This window comes from Papaver somniferum, chromosome 4 (genome assembly GCF_003573695.1).
Source record: "Papaver somniferum cultivar HN1 chromosome 4, ASM357369v1, whole genome shotgun sequence".
NCBI lineage: Eukaryota > Viridiplantae > Streptophyta > Magnoliopsida > Ranunculales > Papaveraceae > Papaver > Papaver somniferum.
In genome coordinates this window covers 5164231-5180892 of record NC_039361.1, presented here as the reverse complement: position 1 = coordinate 5180892, position 16662 = coordinate 5164231, and the positions used below count along the sequence as shown (strand labels likewise).

General features: G+C 34.6%; 1 protein-coding gene across 2 annotated transcripts; it reads left to right on the top strand.

The window, feature by feature from the left end:
• The first annotated feature begins 11212 nt into the window (after window positions 1-11212).
• LOC113274633 (50S ribosomal protein L5, chloroplastic-like) lies at window positions 11213-14637 on the top strand. Of its 2 annotated transcripts, XM_026524027.1 has the most exons (4): window positions 11213-11560; window positions 11663-11863; window positions 13765-14125; window positions 14296-14637. In XM_026524027.1, the coding sequence occupies exons 1-3, from the start codon at window positions 11213-11215 to the stop codon at window positions 14098-14100; spliced, it is 885 nt and encodes a 294-aa protein (XP_026379812.1). In that variant the 3' UTR covers window positions 14101-14125; window positions 14296-14637. The 2 variants fall into 2 exon arrangements, with proteins under 2 accessions (XP_026379812.1, XP_026379811.1); XM_026524026.1 differs by lacking the exon at window positions 14296-14637 and having other exon boundaries at window positions 13765-14242.
• The last annotated feature ends 2025 nt before the right edge of the window (window positions 14638-16662 follow it).

Sequence of the window (16662 nt, the reverse complement as noted above, 5' to 3'; positions counted from 1 at the left end):
AGTCTTCTTCTTCTTCTAAATAGTAATTCGATTTTAATAAGAAGAATAATTTGTTTAATTTTAATTTAATTTAATTTAATGGAATAATTGAATTTAGTCACCACCAATGGGGAAAGGGTATATGAATTATATGTCCTTACTCTTAATTTCCTACAAATATATCCTTATGCATAATAAATATGTCCCTCCTTTTTAATAACCATATTCATTTAATATTAGATTACCTTAATACCCTTCACCCATATGATATTTTTTTCTTCGTTTTAAAAAGGAACAAATTTCTTCCACTACCACTTCACCACCACCACTAGCATCACCACCACCACCGACATTCAACTACCATTCCACCACCACCGTTCAACAACCACCACCTACCAACCGCCACCACCACTAATATTCCACCACCACTCCTTCACCACCACCATTACACCACCACCAGTCCTCTGCCACCACTAGTTTGTTGTCGCCGCCACCGCCACTAGTTTGTCGTCGCCGCCACCACCGTCATCGCCGCCACCACCGTCATCGCCGCCGCCACCACCACTGGTTCAAATATTTTTGTATCAACAACAATAGTTAGACCCAAATAAAATAGCACCAAAAGTAGAAGTTTATCTAGTTTAGGGGATCAACAACGATAATTGATCCAAGAAAAAAGGATAAACAGTAGAAGTTGATCCAATTTTAGTGGATCAACAACGGAAGTTGATCCATGTAAAATTGGATCAACAATGAAAGTTGATCCATGTTAAATTGAGTGAACTTGGCGTGAGTCAAACACGCATCATCTGACATGGAGTCAGTCATGCTACCATTGCACCACAAGTTCAACATTGGAAGAAATTTACATAATTTAAACTACAAAGCATGATTTAAACTACAAGCATAATTATACTTATCCAACGAAATATTGTCAACAATAGGAGTTCAAAGGATCAACAACAGTTGATCCCATAGATGGATCAACAACCATAGTTGATCCAATAAAAAATTAGGTCAGCAACAGGAGTTTATCCCACAAAATGGATCAACAAAAACAATTGATCCCATAAAAACATATAAACAACAACAAATTGATCATTACCTGTAGCTTCATAAACACCAACAGCTCCAAGACCAGCTTCAAAACCAATCTCGACAACTACAACAACCAGAACCACCATTCTACTACTATTTCCATGACTAATTTCTCATTCGTACCTCTCCACCATTACCGCCACCAACAAATCACACATCTCTAGCACCACCACCACCACCAAAACAACCAGAACCAAAATCCAACACCAATTTCATCATTCCAACCAAAACCACCATAGTTGATCCAATAAAAAATTGGGTCAACAACAGGAGTTTATCCAAAATATATGGATCAACAACCATAGTTGATCCAATATCACTGCCTGCTTCAACCCAGATAACCACCATATTTCATTCAGCAACATGCTTCAATCTCTGTAACAACAACTCATACCAACACTGCCACCAACAAATCACACATCTCCAGCACCACCACCACCAAAAAAACCAGAACCAAAATCCAACACCAATTTTATCACTTACAATACCACCAGTACCGAAAGAAACATACCTCATCCGCCATCGCTGCTACACCACCAACATAAATCGTAACCTGAACCAGATCTTGATCTATAATTGCAACATAAAAACAGATCTCGATCTATTTGAATCTGATTTCAAATTCAGGTTTTAGAAGAAGAAGAAGAAAGTGGTCGTAGTTGCAGAGGTGGTGGTGGAGATGTTGTTGATGATAGTTCGATTAAATTTGAATCCATTAGCGGCGGAGAAGGTGGTCGTAGTTGCAGAGGTGGTGGTGGTGGCGATGGTTGTTTTAAGAAGAGAAAGAGAAAGTAATTTTCGATCTGGAAAGAGGGAGATGTAGATCGTGATTAAGGAGATGGTGGTGGTAGTTATGGTGATGGTACTGGTGGTGTTGGTTGTGGTGGCGTCGGAGATGGTAGTGGTGGAGGCAGCCATGATAAACTATGTTGCTCGTTTTTCATCGGAAGTGAAGAAGAAGAGTATATAACGCATAAAAGGTTAAAAATGGAAACACATGAAAATAAATCTTTTAGATAAAATTTTAATTTTTCAATCAGGGATATATTTATTGTATGATAAGGATAATTGTATAGACCATCAAAAGCAAGGACAAAAATTCAATTACCACATGGGGAAAACCATTGGAGGAACCAATGAATACTAGTCCCATGCGGTACCACAATAAGGAAGTGGTACCAAAACATAGGAGCAATTAATTGTCAGGAGGGTTCTAAATTTCATATAAGATAATGAACTTTCTGGTTTGTTTTATACGCATTTCAGTACCCTCCCTCAGTAAACTTACATCACCGTAAGTAGCTTTCATATATTGTCCAGTGATTACCAAATATAATATCTTACCACGACGGAGCCTTTGTCTTGTTTTCATAAACAACGGCCCCAAGAGGTAATGAATAAGCCCCAAGAGGTAATGAATAAGCCCCAACAGTTGGCAGAAGGCCTCAAGAGGTAATGGAGTATATAAGATCTACTAGAAGTAGATATGAAACTTAACTAATCCCATTCAAGAAAAAAAAAAAAAAAAACTCCAAAGCAGGGCGTAAGAGAAGTTTAAGTGAATAGAATTCCTAAAACTTATCGTCGAAGATAAAATTTGGAGATGTTACCCCAACCGAGCTTTCTACCGAAAAATCTCCCGGCAAAGAAATGAATTCCCTCTACTATTTGGATTAGGAATAGGGCATAAGGATCTTTCTTTAAAAGTCTTATCAAGTTCATCCTTTGATAATTCTCCTATTTCTTTTAGTTAGCAACAACATTACAAGGACTAACTAACAGGCAACAATGGAGGAGTTTAACTCCAAAGAAAAAGTAATTAGATGATGGATATCTCTTCTATGTCGATATATTTTGAAGAAAAATCCGATAACAATAATTGGTGTTATAAATTGTGGATTTCTAAATAGAAATTATGACTGGATTAGTTGTATTGTTGCAGAGTTCCACGTCCGACATTTATAAGTAAATTTGATTTCTTTGATCGATGTTTTATTTTACGATTTACGTATCTAGTACGTGAAAACTGAATGTACATCTAGCCAAATCATTTTAGTGGAATCATCATAATTAAAATTTTTACATGATGTCGCATTTAAGGTGATATTGGTTGTTACTTTCTAATATGTAGAACAATATTATTTATTTTATCTTGTTTTGACTGAATTTTATGCATCATTTCGTAGACCAGGGGGAAATGATTTTGTTAACGACGTGCACAGATAATCAGAAATGGTAAACTTGTTGTAAAGATCGAACAAACTGTCTAGTTGCTTCTCTTTGTAGAGTTACTTTTTGAGTGAACAAAATAGATAATTTTTATAATCTTTGTCTCGGTTTGATCTTTGACTAAAGGAGTCTATATTAATTAAACATGAGATCCTTTATACTCTACTTCATCTCTGATCATTGCCGGATTTGAAAAATTGATAAGTGAGTCGGTTACTAAAACATATTTAGTCCTTTGTTGTTTCGGTTTACGATCCAAAGAAGTTAAGAGCTGAAGTCTTCACAACATAAGTTGTGCGTAGTCAATTTGTACAACGGCTTAATTCTAAGAATATTCATACTGGAGTAGGTTCCATATTTTTTCTGCCAGGCAGTTTTCCTCGTGAAAAAAATTTTATATGTCGTGTGATTACATATTTTCCCATATTATAATTTTTATTATAATTAAGTAATCATATTCGTAGGTTAATCCACTTGGTAATTGATCATATAGTTGTGTTCAGTTTCGAACTAAAACTATTTACCAAGTTAACATCTTGTTGAAGTAATATTTTGGTGGTTATTGTTTCTGTAAGATTATGCAAGGTGTGTCTGTAATATGTTGATACGAAAAAATTGTGTTGTATTCAGTACCCTCGTCATTTTACTATATTTAACCTATTTCTGGATTTTCTACTCCTTACATACTACTATACCAATTGGTTATGTATAAATTGTTGTCTCTGTTTATGATATGTCTGGGCTGGTATCTATGTATACCTATTGGTTATAGACCAACAATCACCTCCTACTGCAAATATTTCTACAGTTCAAACTTCTTTACATAAAACTTATACTTCGCAGTATGTGGTTGAGTTTGTCTTGTATGAGTGACTGAGAATGATATAAGGAAAGTTAGGATTATCCATGTAACTGTATCAAGCACACGTGTGTGCGTAAAAGAGTTATGAGTGTAGAGATTTGAGTATAAACTTATTGTCCTTGTAATTCTGAATTATATTTCTCTTATTATCGAGATGTGGTCGAACAATGAAGTGTCAAAAAGTACTTTTGTTGCTGGGTGACTACCTTTTTTTATAAGAAAAATCCTGAAGGATAAAGGAGTTAGTCTCCTCAGGTTGCCGGAACCCAAATTAATTAGAGGTTTAAACCAAAACATCGAAGAGTCGTTCACTTTCTCTCAGTAAACAAGAGAATCACGATGACATTACCGAAAGTAGACAGACAGGTGATAAGAAACAAATTAAACACCAAATAAAACATAATTAGATAATGGATACCTTTTTTATATCGGTATGTTTCCAAGAAAATGCAGAAGAAGAAAAATGGTGTTTGAATTGTACCTTTATAAATAAAAATCTTTTGACTTGATTGGTTGCAAATCTTGCAAAATACTTGTAAGTAATTTCATTTTCTTTGACCATTGTTTTATTTTACGATTACATATTTTCATGGTATATAGAAATTTTAGGTACACCAAGATAAATCATTTTAGTGGAATTATCCAAAAGAAAAATTTACATGATGCCACATCTAAAGCAATATTGGTAGTTATATTTTTTTAGTATGTAAAAAAACACTTCTTTATCTTGTGTTGACTAAATTTTATTCGTTATTTTTGTAGATTAGAGGCGAATGATTTTTTTGATGGCGTTACACGGATAATTAGAAATAGTTATTACAATGGTTGGTTGTCTCGCTCTATTTTCCACAAAACCCTAATGTTTCATTGTTTCATCCACACTCTAATCCTAGGCCACCGATGCATCTTGTTGGGTTTACACCCTTGGATAACCATTTTTATCCTTTAAGTTTAGGGTGAAGTAATATGTTTACGATCTAACTTAGGAGGAATTTTAGTAGTAAGCACCGACAAATATATGCTGCGAAAGAGGTTGTTACTTCTTGAAAATTCAAATTCAAATGGTAATTAAAGAATATCCAAGCTCATTTTAATGAAACCACATTCTATGCTAAGACAACTCTTTTTCTGAAACTTTTTATCAACAATTTGTAATATACAATAAATAATATTATATACTATAGTAAACTAGTAAAATCGCACGCGCGATGCGCTAGCTACCAGGCGATTCAGCATTGAATAATGAGCACAAAGTCGTATATATTATTTTTCAGTTTTTTAAAACACAAGTGAGCTATATACCTCGTCATGGGATAGTCCCATAACCTGATTTCTCTCTAACACGTTAGTTTGATGGCATCACTTCTCACCATCTGAGAAACCATGTAATAGATGAAAACATGCATAACCTTGCATATAAAACTCAAGGATACACAAACTCCACTTGATTACAATTCTCAACAATAAAATTTATAAAAAGCCAACAAATCCCACACAACATAAACAATTCATGTCACCAAAAAATTGATGAGTTATGGTTCAACTTTGTTACAGAATTACAGTCAATTCATTTCACGACAATTTCTTTATATAACAGACGGGATGGTCTATATTGTTGCAGCACCACCTTTCAACCGTTCCCGTAAAAGATGGCCTATCAATTCATCGTTCAACAACTTATGTTCTCGACATCGACATTGGAAAAGCCATCAAATCAATAACGGAGTAGTCAATGATTCCCGCACAGAAAGAAACCATTTCAAAATTTTAACTGCTTGGCAATAAGCCATTTCTAATCCATAACTAATAGAACTACGTAAATTTAAAGTGAATATTTCATTCACACATTTCTTCAAACATAATAAACATCGTATTAGTACGTTTGCACATTCAAGGTTTACTCTCCACATACATGACAAACAATTGCAAACACCAATCAAGCATAAATGATTTTCAGAAATCCCTAATTTATGACACTATTCAGGATAATCGTAGTATGCTGAATTAGTGTGCAAAACTAAATTGGGAAACAATTTTGCAGGACTATACTTCCGAGATTGAATACCCATTAACATTTAAGTGTAAAAATCCTGATTTCACCGTAAGTGCTTACTGTAGGAGGGATCTTCTGAGATTGGATACCGATGATACTTGATTTTCTCTCAAACACTGAGTAGAAATCGTGGTGGAGCTCAGATTTTGTATTCATCAACCAACCAAACCAATGAATGATTATAAAATTTCTTTTGAATGATTATAAGTTTCTGTTTCATAAGGATCAAAGAGAAAGAATATGGAGAGAACCGAGAGAAGAGAGGAGAAAGACCAATGCCATCTCTGTGAAAACACGGAGCGGTGTAGTGGTAAATTCCTGTCGGTCCATTGAAACTCCCCTATTTCTTTATTATAGTAAGATGAAAAGAATGAGAATGGGCCAAGATTTTTTATTTTAAGCTCTTAAATTTGTAATTTATTCTGTTTGTTCGTTCAATCTCTTTAAATATTTATCAAAAATACTTTGAAAAAATAAAATAAAATAAAATAAAATAAAATAATCAAAATATTAAATGATAAAAAATGGTGCTCTATGATACGTGCTTTACTACTTAAGCCACTTATTAAGAATTATATATATTTATTTGTTAAGTTTTACTCTCTCCGACATAATTTATTTCATAGTAACTTATAATAATTTTAATAAATATGATGAAGATGGAGAAATTCTGGAAGAAAACTTCCTATACCACCCGCCAACCAAGAGCATTCGAGCATGTAAAATGTGATCATGACAAATACAAACAGATTCATACTAATAAAATATATATTCTAAAGGTATTAATAGATGAGGGAAAATTCCCTCACACTGTTATTTTCATGTTATCTCATATTCGAAGGCATTTTTCTTAATCAAAATTAAACGGTAATATATTTGAAGCTAATATTTTGGGAATATGTTCTTCTTACAAATATCTACATATCCACAAAGAATGAGATCGTTCCGAAATGTAACTCCACTATCTACTACTTTAAAAATTGACCATCGAAAACCGACTAATTTTCAACCGATAAATTAAGATTGATGGATGGTGAAGTTTGGTATTTCATAATAAGCTCATTTTTTGTCGGTATGTAGAGATTTGTAAGACCAGCGTATCCCCCAAAATATTATCTTCAAATACGTTACCATTTGATTTTAATTAAGAAAATATCTCCCAACGTGTGAGATAATGTGAAAATAAGAGTGTGAGGGGATTCTCCCTCTTAACAGATATATATCCAATTGACATCTAAGATAAGGATATAAAGACAAAAAGTCATATTGAAACATAACAAAACATAACCAGAAAATTTCAAGATATACTGCAAATATATTAATTAGGGGTTTACCTTAAATTCAATAAAAAAGATGAGAAACGTTAAACATGCATCCTAAAACCTAACTTCTACAAACCCCACCAAACAAGAAATCCACTACAACAATAATAAATTAAAGCAGAAATCGATTTACCAAGTTTGTTTCTTGAAAAAACAATGATCGGTTCAAGAGTATTATCCTACTTATCTTCTTCTGACTGCCAAATAGAAGAAAAATAAACGCAGTAATCAATCGAAATTAATCTTAACATAAAGCTTAGAGATTAAATGAAAAAAAAATAAGAGAAAAGAAGAATACCTAAGAACATTTTCGAAGCTTTGGTCTCCCTGCAGCTCAAACCAATTACATAGAAAAACAAAGAGACAACAAATTTAAAAAAATATTAAGGACTTTACGTTGACTTTCAGGATTAAGAAGGAATCATATGTTGCAAAAACTCGAACCTAAACCTGGTGTTCCTTAAAGGTGTAAACTCTCATAACAGATGAATTGTTGTGTATCATCGATTTAATATATGTTTGATATTAATTAGTAATGCATCCGTTGAAAAGTTTACAATTTTTTAAAAAAAAATGTTTTTGTTATATATTGTAGTGTTGAACGGACATCTGGAATAGTTTCATTATACAACAACTCCTCCACCATCATATAATTTAAGCATGTTTTGCAACTTGAAACAAAAGGGTACTGCAGATACAATGGAACTGCTTTCCAAAAAAAAAAAACTGATTTTTTCAATATCTTTCAGAGCCGTATATATAGGCGATTAAGTATGTAAATGTGCGAAACCGAAATATGATAACACAAAATTAACCCCTATTTTTTGTTCTTTTTTTTTGTTTTGGTTTTTGACTTCTTCTGATAAGAAAACGATGGAATTGCGGAGTTGAAGAAAAGAGAGAAAATGGTATATCTAGTTTATTTGATAGATAAAATGGATGACGACTTTTCATTGAAAAAAGCGGTTTGTGCTCTTAAAGACTGTACTTCTACTGGTTTAGCGAACTCATGGTTAGTTCAGACTTCAGTCTTCTATATTTTGAGTTTCCATTCTTTTATTTCAATTTTATGCCTATATAAATTGGTGCATTTTCTGATTTTGTTTTATCTTTTGAGTAATCTTTAAGCAGTTGAATGAAAACCAAAGGAAAGACATCTTAGATGTGAGTTGTTATCCCTTCAATTGAAGTTATTTTTAATTTGTTACATAAGCATCGGTTCAGGTGAAATCATAGAGGGAACAGAAGAGTCGGTCTTTCATATTTCTGGGTCCGGGGAAAGTTGAGGTATATGTATCCGGATCCACATCTGATTGAATTTCACAGCCTCAACTTTCATTTTAGAAAAACAGAGATTTCTGGAGAAGAAGATGATGGAAAAGGTCGAAGAAAAAACTACGATGATGAATCATATTTTAAGCTTGAGTTGGGGTTCGATAACGTTATGACTAAGGTCTCTCGTAAACAGACAAACATTTATTGTTTGGCGCTAAGCGAATCCAAGAATGGACGATCCATTATTGAAATGGTAAATCAAAGAAATATCAGGATCGTACATGATTTAGTGAATGAACGAATTGGATCCTGTTTCATTTGATCTGTACATTTTATATTATGAACATGATAATAATAATGGTCGGACCGACGGCCGACAGGTTATCAATATTATAATGTCAGCCAGTGTTGATTAATGGAATATATAATTTTTTCTTTAATTCCCCTTGTCGTGTTTTACTTTATTTTGTATAGGGTATTGTTTGATAATATTTGACTTACGAGTATTTTAAAATGACTTGGCTTTCTGTGGAAAACAATATCAATGGTGAAGATGTTATAATAATATATTTATTTGTTAAGATTTACTCTCTCCTACAGTAGAACCTCTGTATAAGAATACTCCATACAAGAATAACCTCCATATAAGAATAAAACTCGCTGGTACCGATTTGAGCCAGTTATATTTAAGAATAGACTCCATATTGGAATAAGTCATATTTTTTTCCAGACCCATCTTAAGGAACTTACCTCCATATAAGAATAATTCACAATAATATATAGATAATATTATGTCATATCGTGCATTAAAGTTTAAGACAAATAAATTCTTTTAACTAATTTGAAAAATCCTCTTACTTTTAGCAGGTGTGATGTTTTTGTTTTTTTTGCACAACTCATTTAAATATCTTTGATCGTATGATTTATTTGTCAATTTTCCGTATCGTTGTTGAATTTCGTGTGGATTGAGTTACATATAAAACTTCGTATTTTTAACTAATACATGTGAAACAAAACAAATTTCACATGTGAAACTAAACAAAAATTATGTTTTCAAAAAAGCTTCTCCCTTCAAAATCGTAAACTATCAGAAAAGGTCGACGCGATAATGCACTTTGCAGCTCAAACACATATTGATAATTCATTGCCACACAGACTGTCGGCATAGATAATGGAACAATCAGCAATTCCGACTAACACAGTCGGTACTGCATTCAACCTATAAGCTATGTCGACTAACGCAGTCGGTATTAGTTTCATCAAAAAATCAATACCGACTATACCAATCGGTATTTCCTTCGAACTTCTTTCAGTGCCGATTGTAACTACTTATATGTTTGTATCTAATTACAAAAGTACTTCTAGCGGGATCTTGTATAGGTGTTTGTATGAAATCATTTGTAATGTTCCCAAATCATGGTGTAGAAACCAATTTCATATACCCCATCATATCTCATCGAACAAATTTGCTTTCAATAGTCTCTTGAGGATCGTAGTCGTAAGCTTCACCGGCCTTCACAAATCTTCCTTTCACATATTTGCTTGTCTCTGCTCTAACTGTACGAGAAGCATATCTTTTTTGTTTCCCAAATCTACGAGCATGTAAAGAATATTTTAGAATCTAATTAAGAGGATGTTAGTCATATAAATCATTGATTCTAAAAAAAAACAGACATTCTCCTTTATAATCCTAGAAATGTTCTCTGGCAGTCGACAGTTAAAGGAGGGGGATACCAAATGATTTAGGTTTTTAGTTTTATTCAGAGTAAAGGCAGTACAGACATTTCATCTCAAAAAAAAAATATGCCCCTTAGCCAAAATTCATTTCCATATAACCATGAGTATCCCTCAATTTGTGAGAGTATTCCCCAATCGTAGATTCAAAAAGAAATCTAGAAATTTCTCTTGTATATGGGTTAGTTATTTTTGTGAGGACGTCACTCAAAATCACACCTTAAAGTCGGGATTTATAGCATGGATATCAAATTGCTCCCGGAAGAGAACTCCAATATTCAGAAAAAGAAAATTAACTTTTCGATGTGTATCTAAACACTAAATCATCCCAAAGTTACATGGTGAAACTAACTTTGGACTTTTCACTTTTCATGTTGAATCTAACACCCATTTATAGCCCGTTTGGATACTCTATCAGAAGCAAGTTCTCTTTTTTTTCCCTTCTCTTCGGTTCCAAGAATCCAACAACACAAAACAATCCCCTTATCCAATTACAGACCAAACGAAACAACAACACCAAATTTACCCTCATCAACAAGAAAAATTTACAACCACAACCACCTTCTTCTACATCAAACAAACACCTCATTCAACCAAACGAGTAATTGAAAACAACAACTAAGGGCAAAACAGTAAAACAAAAATCCTCGAAAACCTTACATGAAAAATGAAATTCTGAAATCAAAAGCTTATCCTTTTCTTCTTCTTCTCCCTCAGAGAGTCTCTCTAATGGCTTCTTCTACCCTGACATTACCACCTTCATGTTCTTCATCCTTTCATGGCAGCTCACTTGTAACTTCATCATCATCATCATCTTCAAGAATTTCATTCCCTAAAATTAGACAGAATGGAAGAAGAGGGTTAGTAGTGAAAGCTTCTGAGAGTGAATCAGGTATTGTATTAGTAGACAGATCAGAGAATGAGAAAACTAGTCGTCTCAAAACATCTTATCTTGAGAACATTGTTCCTATTCTCAAAGAAGAATTCTCTTACACTAACTTACTCGAGGTAATTTCATTGTAATTTCCCTCTTTCATTCTAGGGTTCTTGAATTATTGGGGTGAATTGTTTTTTTTTGTGATTGGGTTTGTTGTTATTTGTGAAATGTAGGTACCCAAGATTGAGAAGATAGTGGTGAACTGTGGAATTGGAGAAGCTGCACAAAATGCTAAAGGATTAGATGCTGCAATGAAGGATTTGGCGACAATTACTGGGCAAAGGCCGGTGAAGACGAGAGCTAGAGTGTCTATTGCTACTTTTAAGCTCAGGGAAGGGCAACCTATTGGACTTGCTGTTACCCTTAGAGGAAATGTGAGTTCGTTATTACCCTATGCCCATTTGCTTTCATGTTGACAATTTGGATTTGTAATTAGAAGCTATGGAATGTAATTTTGGTTGTATAATGCTTTTGCTTTCACGATTTGTTGGATTTATTGTTAGAGGCTGTGGAATGCTATTTAGGTTGTATAATGCTTGTTTAGAACTCATCCAACGTGTTCTTACTTGAGTAATTCAGCAAATGGTTTTTGATTTGAGTAACAGCCTAGTGTTAGTTGTTCACTGAGTGGAAATTCCTAACCACGACTGTTAGAAAGTTCCCATTGTGCTGAGTCAACTTTGGTTGCTTTTTCTTGCTAAAGGAAAACTGAATAGAGTTAAGTTGCCAATTTGTAGTTATTTTCTTTACCATCTAAAGAAAGAGTTCATTTCTTTTTATTGGGGAATTTTCCTTTTGTTTGGTTTAGATTGAGTTACTTCTTGCATTTGTTTCTCCACTGTCTTGCATTTAGAATGAAGTTGGTGAATTTTGTAAATTCTTTGGCTTAAAGCGTTCAAAATGTAGTTGCTTGTAGTACATCTCCTGCATTTGCTTGTTTATAAGGTTGCTTCTTTGAAAAATGGTCGGTTGTAATGAAACCTACTGTTACATGTCTAAGCGATGTAATAGATATGGCTTTCCCATTACATGTCAATTTATTTTGTTGTTCACATGTTATAAATTCAGCAATAACACTCCGAACCAAGACCATTTAGAAAGTTCCCCCTGTACTTGCTGTTACACTTAGAGGAAATGTGATCTCTTTTTTACCCTATGCCCTTTTGCTTTCATGTCTTGCTGAATTTGTAGATAGAATGGAATGTTATTTTGGTTGTATAACGCATTTGCTTTCTTGTAGACGATTTGTTGAATTTATAGCTAGAAGCTGTAGAATGTTATTTAGGTTGTATAATGCTTGTTTAGAACTCATCCAACATGTCCTTACTTGAGTCATTCAGCAAATGGTTTTAGATTTGAGGAAGAGGCTACTGTTAGTGGTTCACATGTTTTTGAGTTCTGCAGTCGAAACTCCTAACAGCGGCCATTAGAAAGTTCACATGTTTTTGAGTTCCGCACTGGAAACTCCTAACAGTGGCCGTTATAAAGTTCCCATTATCCTGAGTCAACTTTGGTTGCTTTCTTCTTTCAACAGGAAAACTAAATAGAGCTGAGTTGCCAATTTGTAGTTATTTTCTTTACCAGCCAGAGAAAGAGTTCGTTTCTTTTTATGTTTTCGGGAATCTTCCTTTTTCTTGGTTTATCGAGTAAACTTCTTGCATTTGTTTCATTTGTTTCTTGCATTTAGAATCATAAGTTGGTGAATCTTTTAAATCCTTGAGCTTAAAGCGTTGACAATCTAATTGCTTGTAATGTATCTCCTGCATCTGCTTGTTTGGCGGATTGCTTCTTTGACAAATGGTATGCTGTAATGAAACCCACAGTTTACATGTCTAAAAGATGTAGGTATCCCATTACTTGTAATATTATGTTTGTTGTTCAACTGTTTTAAGGTCACCAATTAGAAAGTTCCCCCTGTGCTGAGTCAACTTTGGTAGCTTTCTTCTTGCCAAGGGAAAACTTAGGAGTTGCCAACACGTAACTAGCCAGAGAAATAGTTTGTTTCTATTTATGTTTTTGGAGTTTCATTGATTTTTAGTTTTGCTCGAGATACTTCTTTTAATATGTTTCTCTAATGTCTTACATTTAGAATAATAAGCTGGTAAATTGTGTGAATCCTTTAGCTTTAACTGTTCACCTTGTAGTTGCTTGTAATGCATCTGCCTGCTTGGTAGGTTGTTTCTTTGAACATAATTGGCTTTATTGAAATCCACCGTACATATTAGCTTTCCCAGTATAAAATTGTCATCTGACTAGTATTGGTTGAAATGTGCAGATGATGTACTCTTTCTTGGATCGACTTGTTAACTTGGGTCTTCCTAGAACAAGGGATTTCCAAGGTGTAAACCCCAACAGTTTCGATGGACACGGAAACTACAGTATCGGAATGCGTGAACAGAGTGTGTTTCCAGAGATAGCATATGATGCCCTTGGTAGGGGTCGAGGTATGGATGTCTGCATCACCACCACCGCTAAAACTGATAAAGAAGCACAAAGGTTGCTTGCTCTTATGGGTATGCCTTTCAGAGAAGGTGGTGGTCCAACAGTGTTGATCCGTAAGAAGAAGAAGAAGGCTCATCACTTCGACAGTAAATCCAAAGGACGGCGATGAATTTGGTGAAATTCTCTTAAAAAGGGTAATGTCATTGTTTTGTATCTTCTCTCCTTTTTCACACATTAGACTGTTTTTGTAATTTATGCCATTTTCAATAGCAAGTTCAATGCAAGTAATTATTGGCAGAATTTCACTTGTTCATCCAGAATTCTAAAATCTCTGAAAAAAATTCTAAAAAGAGAAATTACACAGGAAACAGACTGCTCAAGTCTTTGCATAATTCATTGCAAAGCAACCTGAGTCAATGAGGGTATGACAACCAGAAGCAGCAGTCCATATAGTTTTTTCCAGCTTATGAGCAAAGTCAACTGGTTTGATCTTCTTATGAGCAGAAGGGTCAGCTTCAAGTGCATTTCCTTATGCCATATTTCGTCAGATAATGTGCAGCTGCATTTTGATCCCTAGAAACCTTTATAAACCAACAGTGTCTACCTTTCTTTGTACAATCCTTGCAAATGCCCTCTATCCTTCCATGGCTGCCGCGGGCACGGTAAATTAATAGCAAAAACCAGCTGTTTGGAAATTTGATGAGCCAAGGATATCAACAGCTTTCAGCACATTGGAACTCACAGCAAGACGAGCACTATGTTTATTTCTTTTTCTTCTTTTGTATCGGATTGAAATCACTTAAGTCATCTAGATCTAACTTAACGTATTTGTTTTTCAAGTCAAATATGACTTAACTGACTCAAAAAAATATACGAGTCAATGGCTTCCCTGATTCAGCGTCTGAATCTGACTCGGCTCGGGTCAGATGTCAGACCGTTTAATTTTGATTTTGAGTCAGATCTAACTCATGATCTGACTCAGACCTAACATCCAACCTGTGCCCATTTTAGTCAGGAAATAAAATGTCCTAAACTCATAGGACCAAACCACTGACTCGCATATTTTTGAGTCAGATGAGTCAAATCAGACTCAAAAGTCCAACATAGCAAGTCAGATCCAAATTAGTCAGATAATATCAGTTAGATCCATACGAGACGGGAAAAAACAAAAAACAAGTTGTATCGACTCAGATCGGGAATGCGTGTCAGGTGCAAACAAGCTAGAAGACAAGACACCCATGTCTTGGGGTGAGCATTTGGACCGTAATCCGTGGATTTAACCGGACCAACCGTTCATTTGCGGATGGATGCCCGGACCGTTTGTTAACGGGTTGGATGCAGATGAAACTTTTGAAATCCAACGGACAACGGATCGGATCCGGATGCAACCTTGAAAATCCGTTGGACATCCATATCCGTTAAATTAAGGGAATTTATATAGTTCTAGTAAATACTATGGATCATTTAGGAATTTTTAAGATGTTTGCTTGGAGTGTTGTACATGACATATTTATATTTGTATATATAGGATATGTAGGTTTTATAAGGAGTCATTTGTGTCAACTTATTTTCTTTACTATAAATTTTAACTAAAACAAATCCATTGGATTATCCGCATCCGATCCGTCTATCCGTGTATCCATTGGATGCAAAATCCGTTGGATATGGATTGGATGCGGATGCCAAATTTGAAATCCGCAATGCAACGAATTGGATGCGGATGAGGCGAAAACTGGTCCATACCGGCCCATGCTCACCCCTCCATGTCTGACAGCAAGTTCAAGCCCAGTCTTTTAGTCCATTCTTTTCTCTTAGTTTCCTAATCTCCTCTATTTCTTTTCAATTTCTCCGCCTCCTCTGTGTGAGTCTGTCCCTGTAGCGGCACACCAACAATTACCTCTTGCTATTCTGTGTCTCCTCAATAACAAGGACAGTCTCAGACACAGAACAAGGATTTGAATTTCTATTCTGAAATTCATGAAATTAGAAGTCGGACTCTCCAATTCTTGGCTATATAAACTCTTGATTGTATAGGTAATCCCAATCAATTTCAGTATTATAATCCTATCAATTTCTTTTCATCTCCAATCGATTCTTCTAATTTTCCTTGTTTTGTTTTGTTTTGGTTTTGATAATGGTGGTGGGTTTGAGAAAGAGGAAGAAAACTCCAGAACAACAAATCCCGAAGAAGAAAACGAAACAACAGCTTGACGATGCGGAAATTCAAAGCCTTCCAGATGAATTGTGGATTGAAAACATTTTGACGAGATTACCAGCCCGGACTCTAGCCATTTGCAGTTTGGTATGTAAGTTATGGTACAATTCAACTTATAAAAATGCACGATTTGCTTCCATTCATTATGTTCAAAACAAAAACAACACAAGTTTAATCTTAAATTGCCTTAATGTATGTAGCAGGGATGACATTCATAACACTTTTTTTTTTTAGTTTAGAAGCAGACAATGATCATCTTCATCCTAGATTTATTGCCTGTCTAGTATCCGGAGTAATATCTGAACCAGTAGGTTATTGTAATGGCTTAGCATGTGCCAAAATACCGACTATAGATGCTGATAAATTGGGTTTAATTGCTGTTGTTAACCTCATCAGGTCTCAGTCACTTGTCCTATGTTATGTTACTCCAACTGGGGGATACAGGTACTTGTGTCATGGTTTTGGTTTCGATTCATTATCGCAAATCTACAAGGTTGTTATGATTTTTACTTCAAA

Excerpts from the sequence above, each read along its gene's own strand:
- LOC113274633 (XM_026524027.1), top strand. The coding sequence starts at position 11,213 with ATGAAAAATGAAATTCTGAAATCAAAAGCTTATCCTTTTCTTCTTCTT. Across the intron at positions 11,561-11,662 it reads CTTACACTAACTTACTCGAG|GTACCCAAGATTGAGAAGAT; the intron begins GTAATTTCATTG and ends TGTGAAATGTAG. Across the intron at positions 11,864-13,764 it reads CTGTTACCCTTAGAGGAAAT|ATGATGTACTCTTTCTTGGA; the intron begins GTGAGTTCGTTA and ends TGAAATGTGCAG.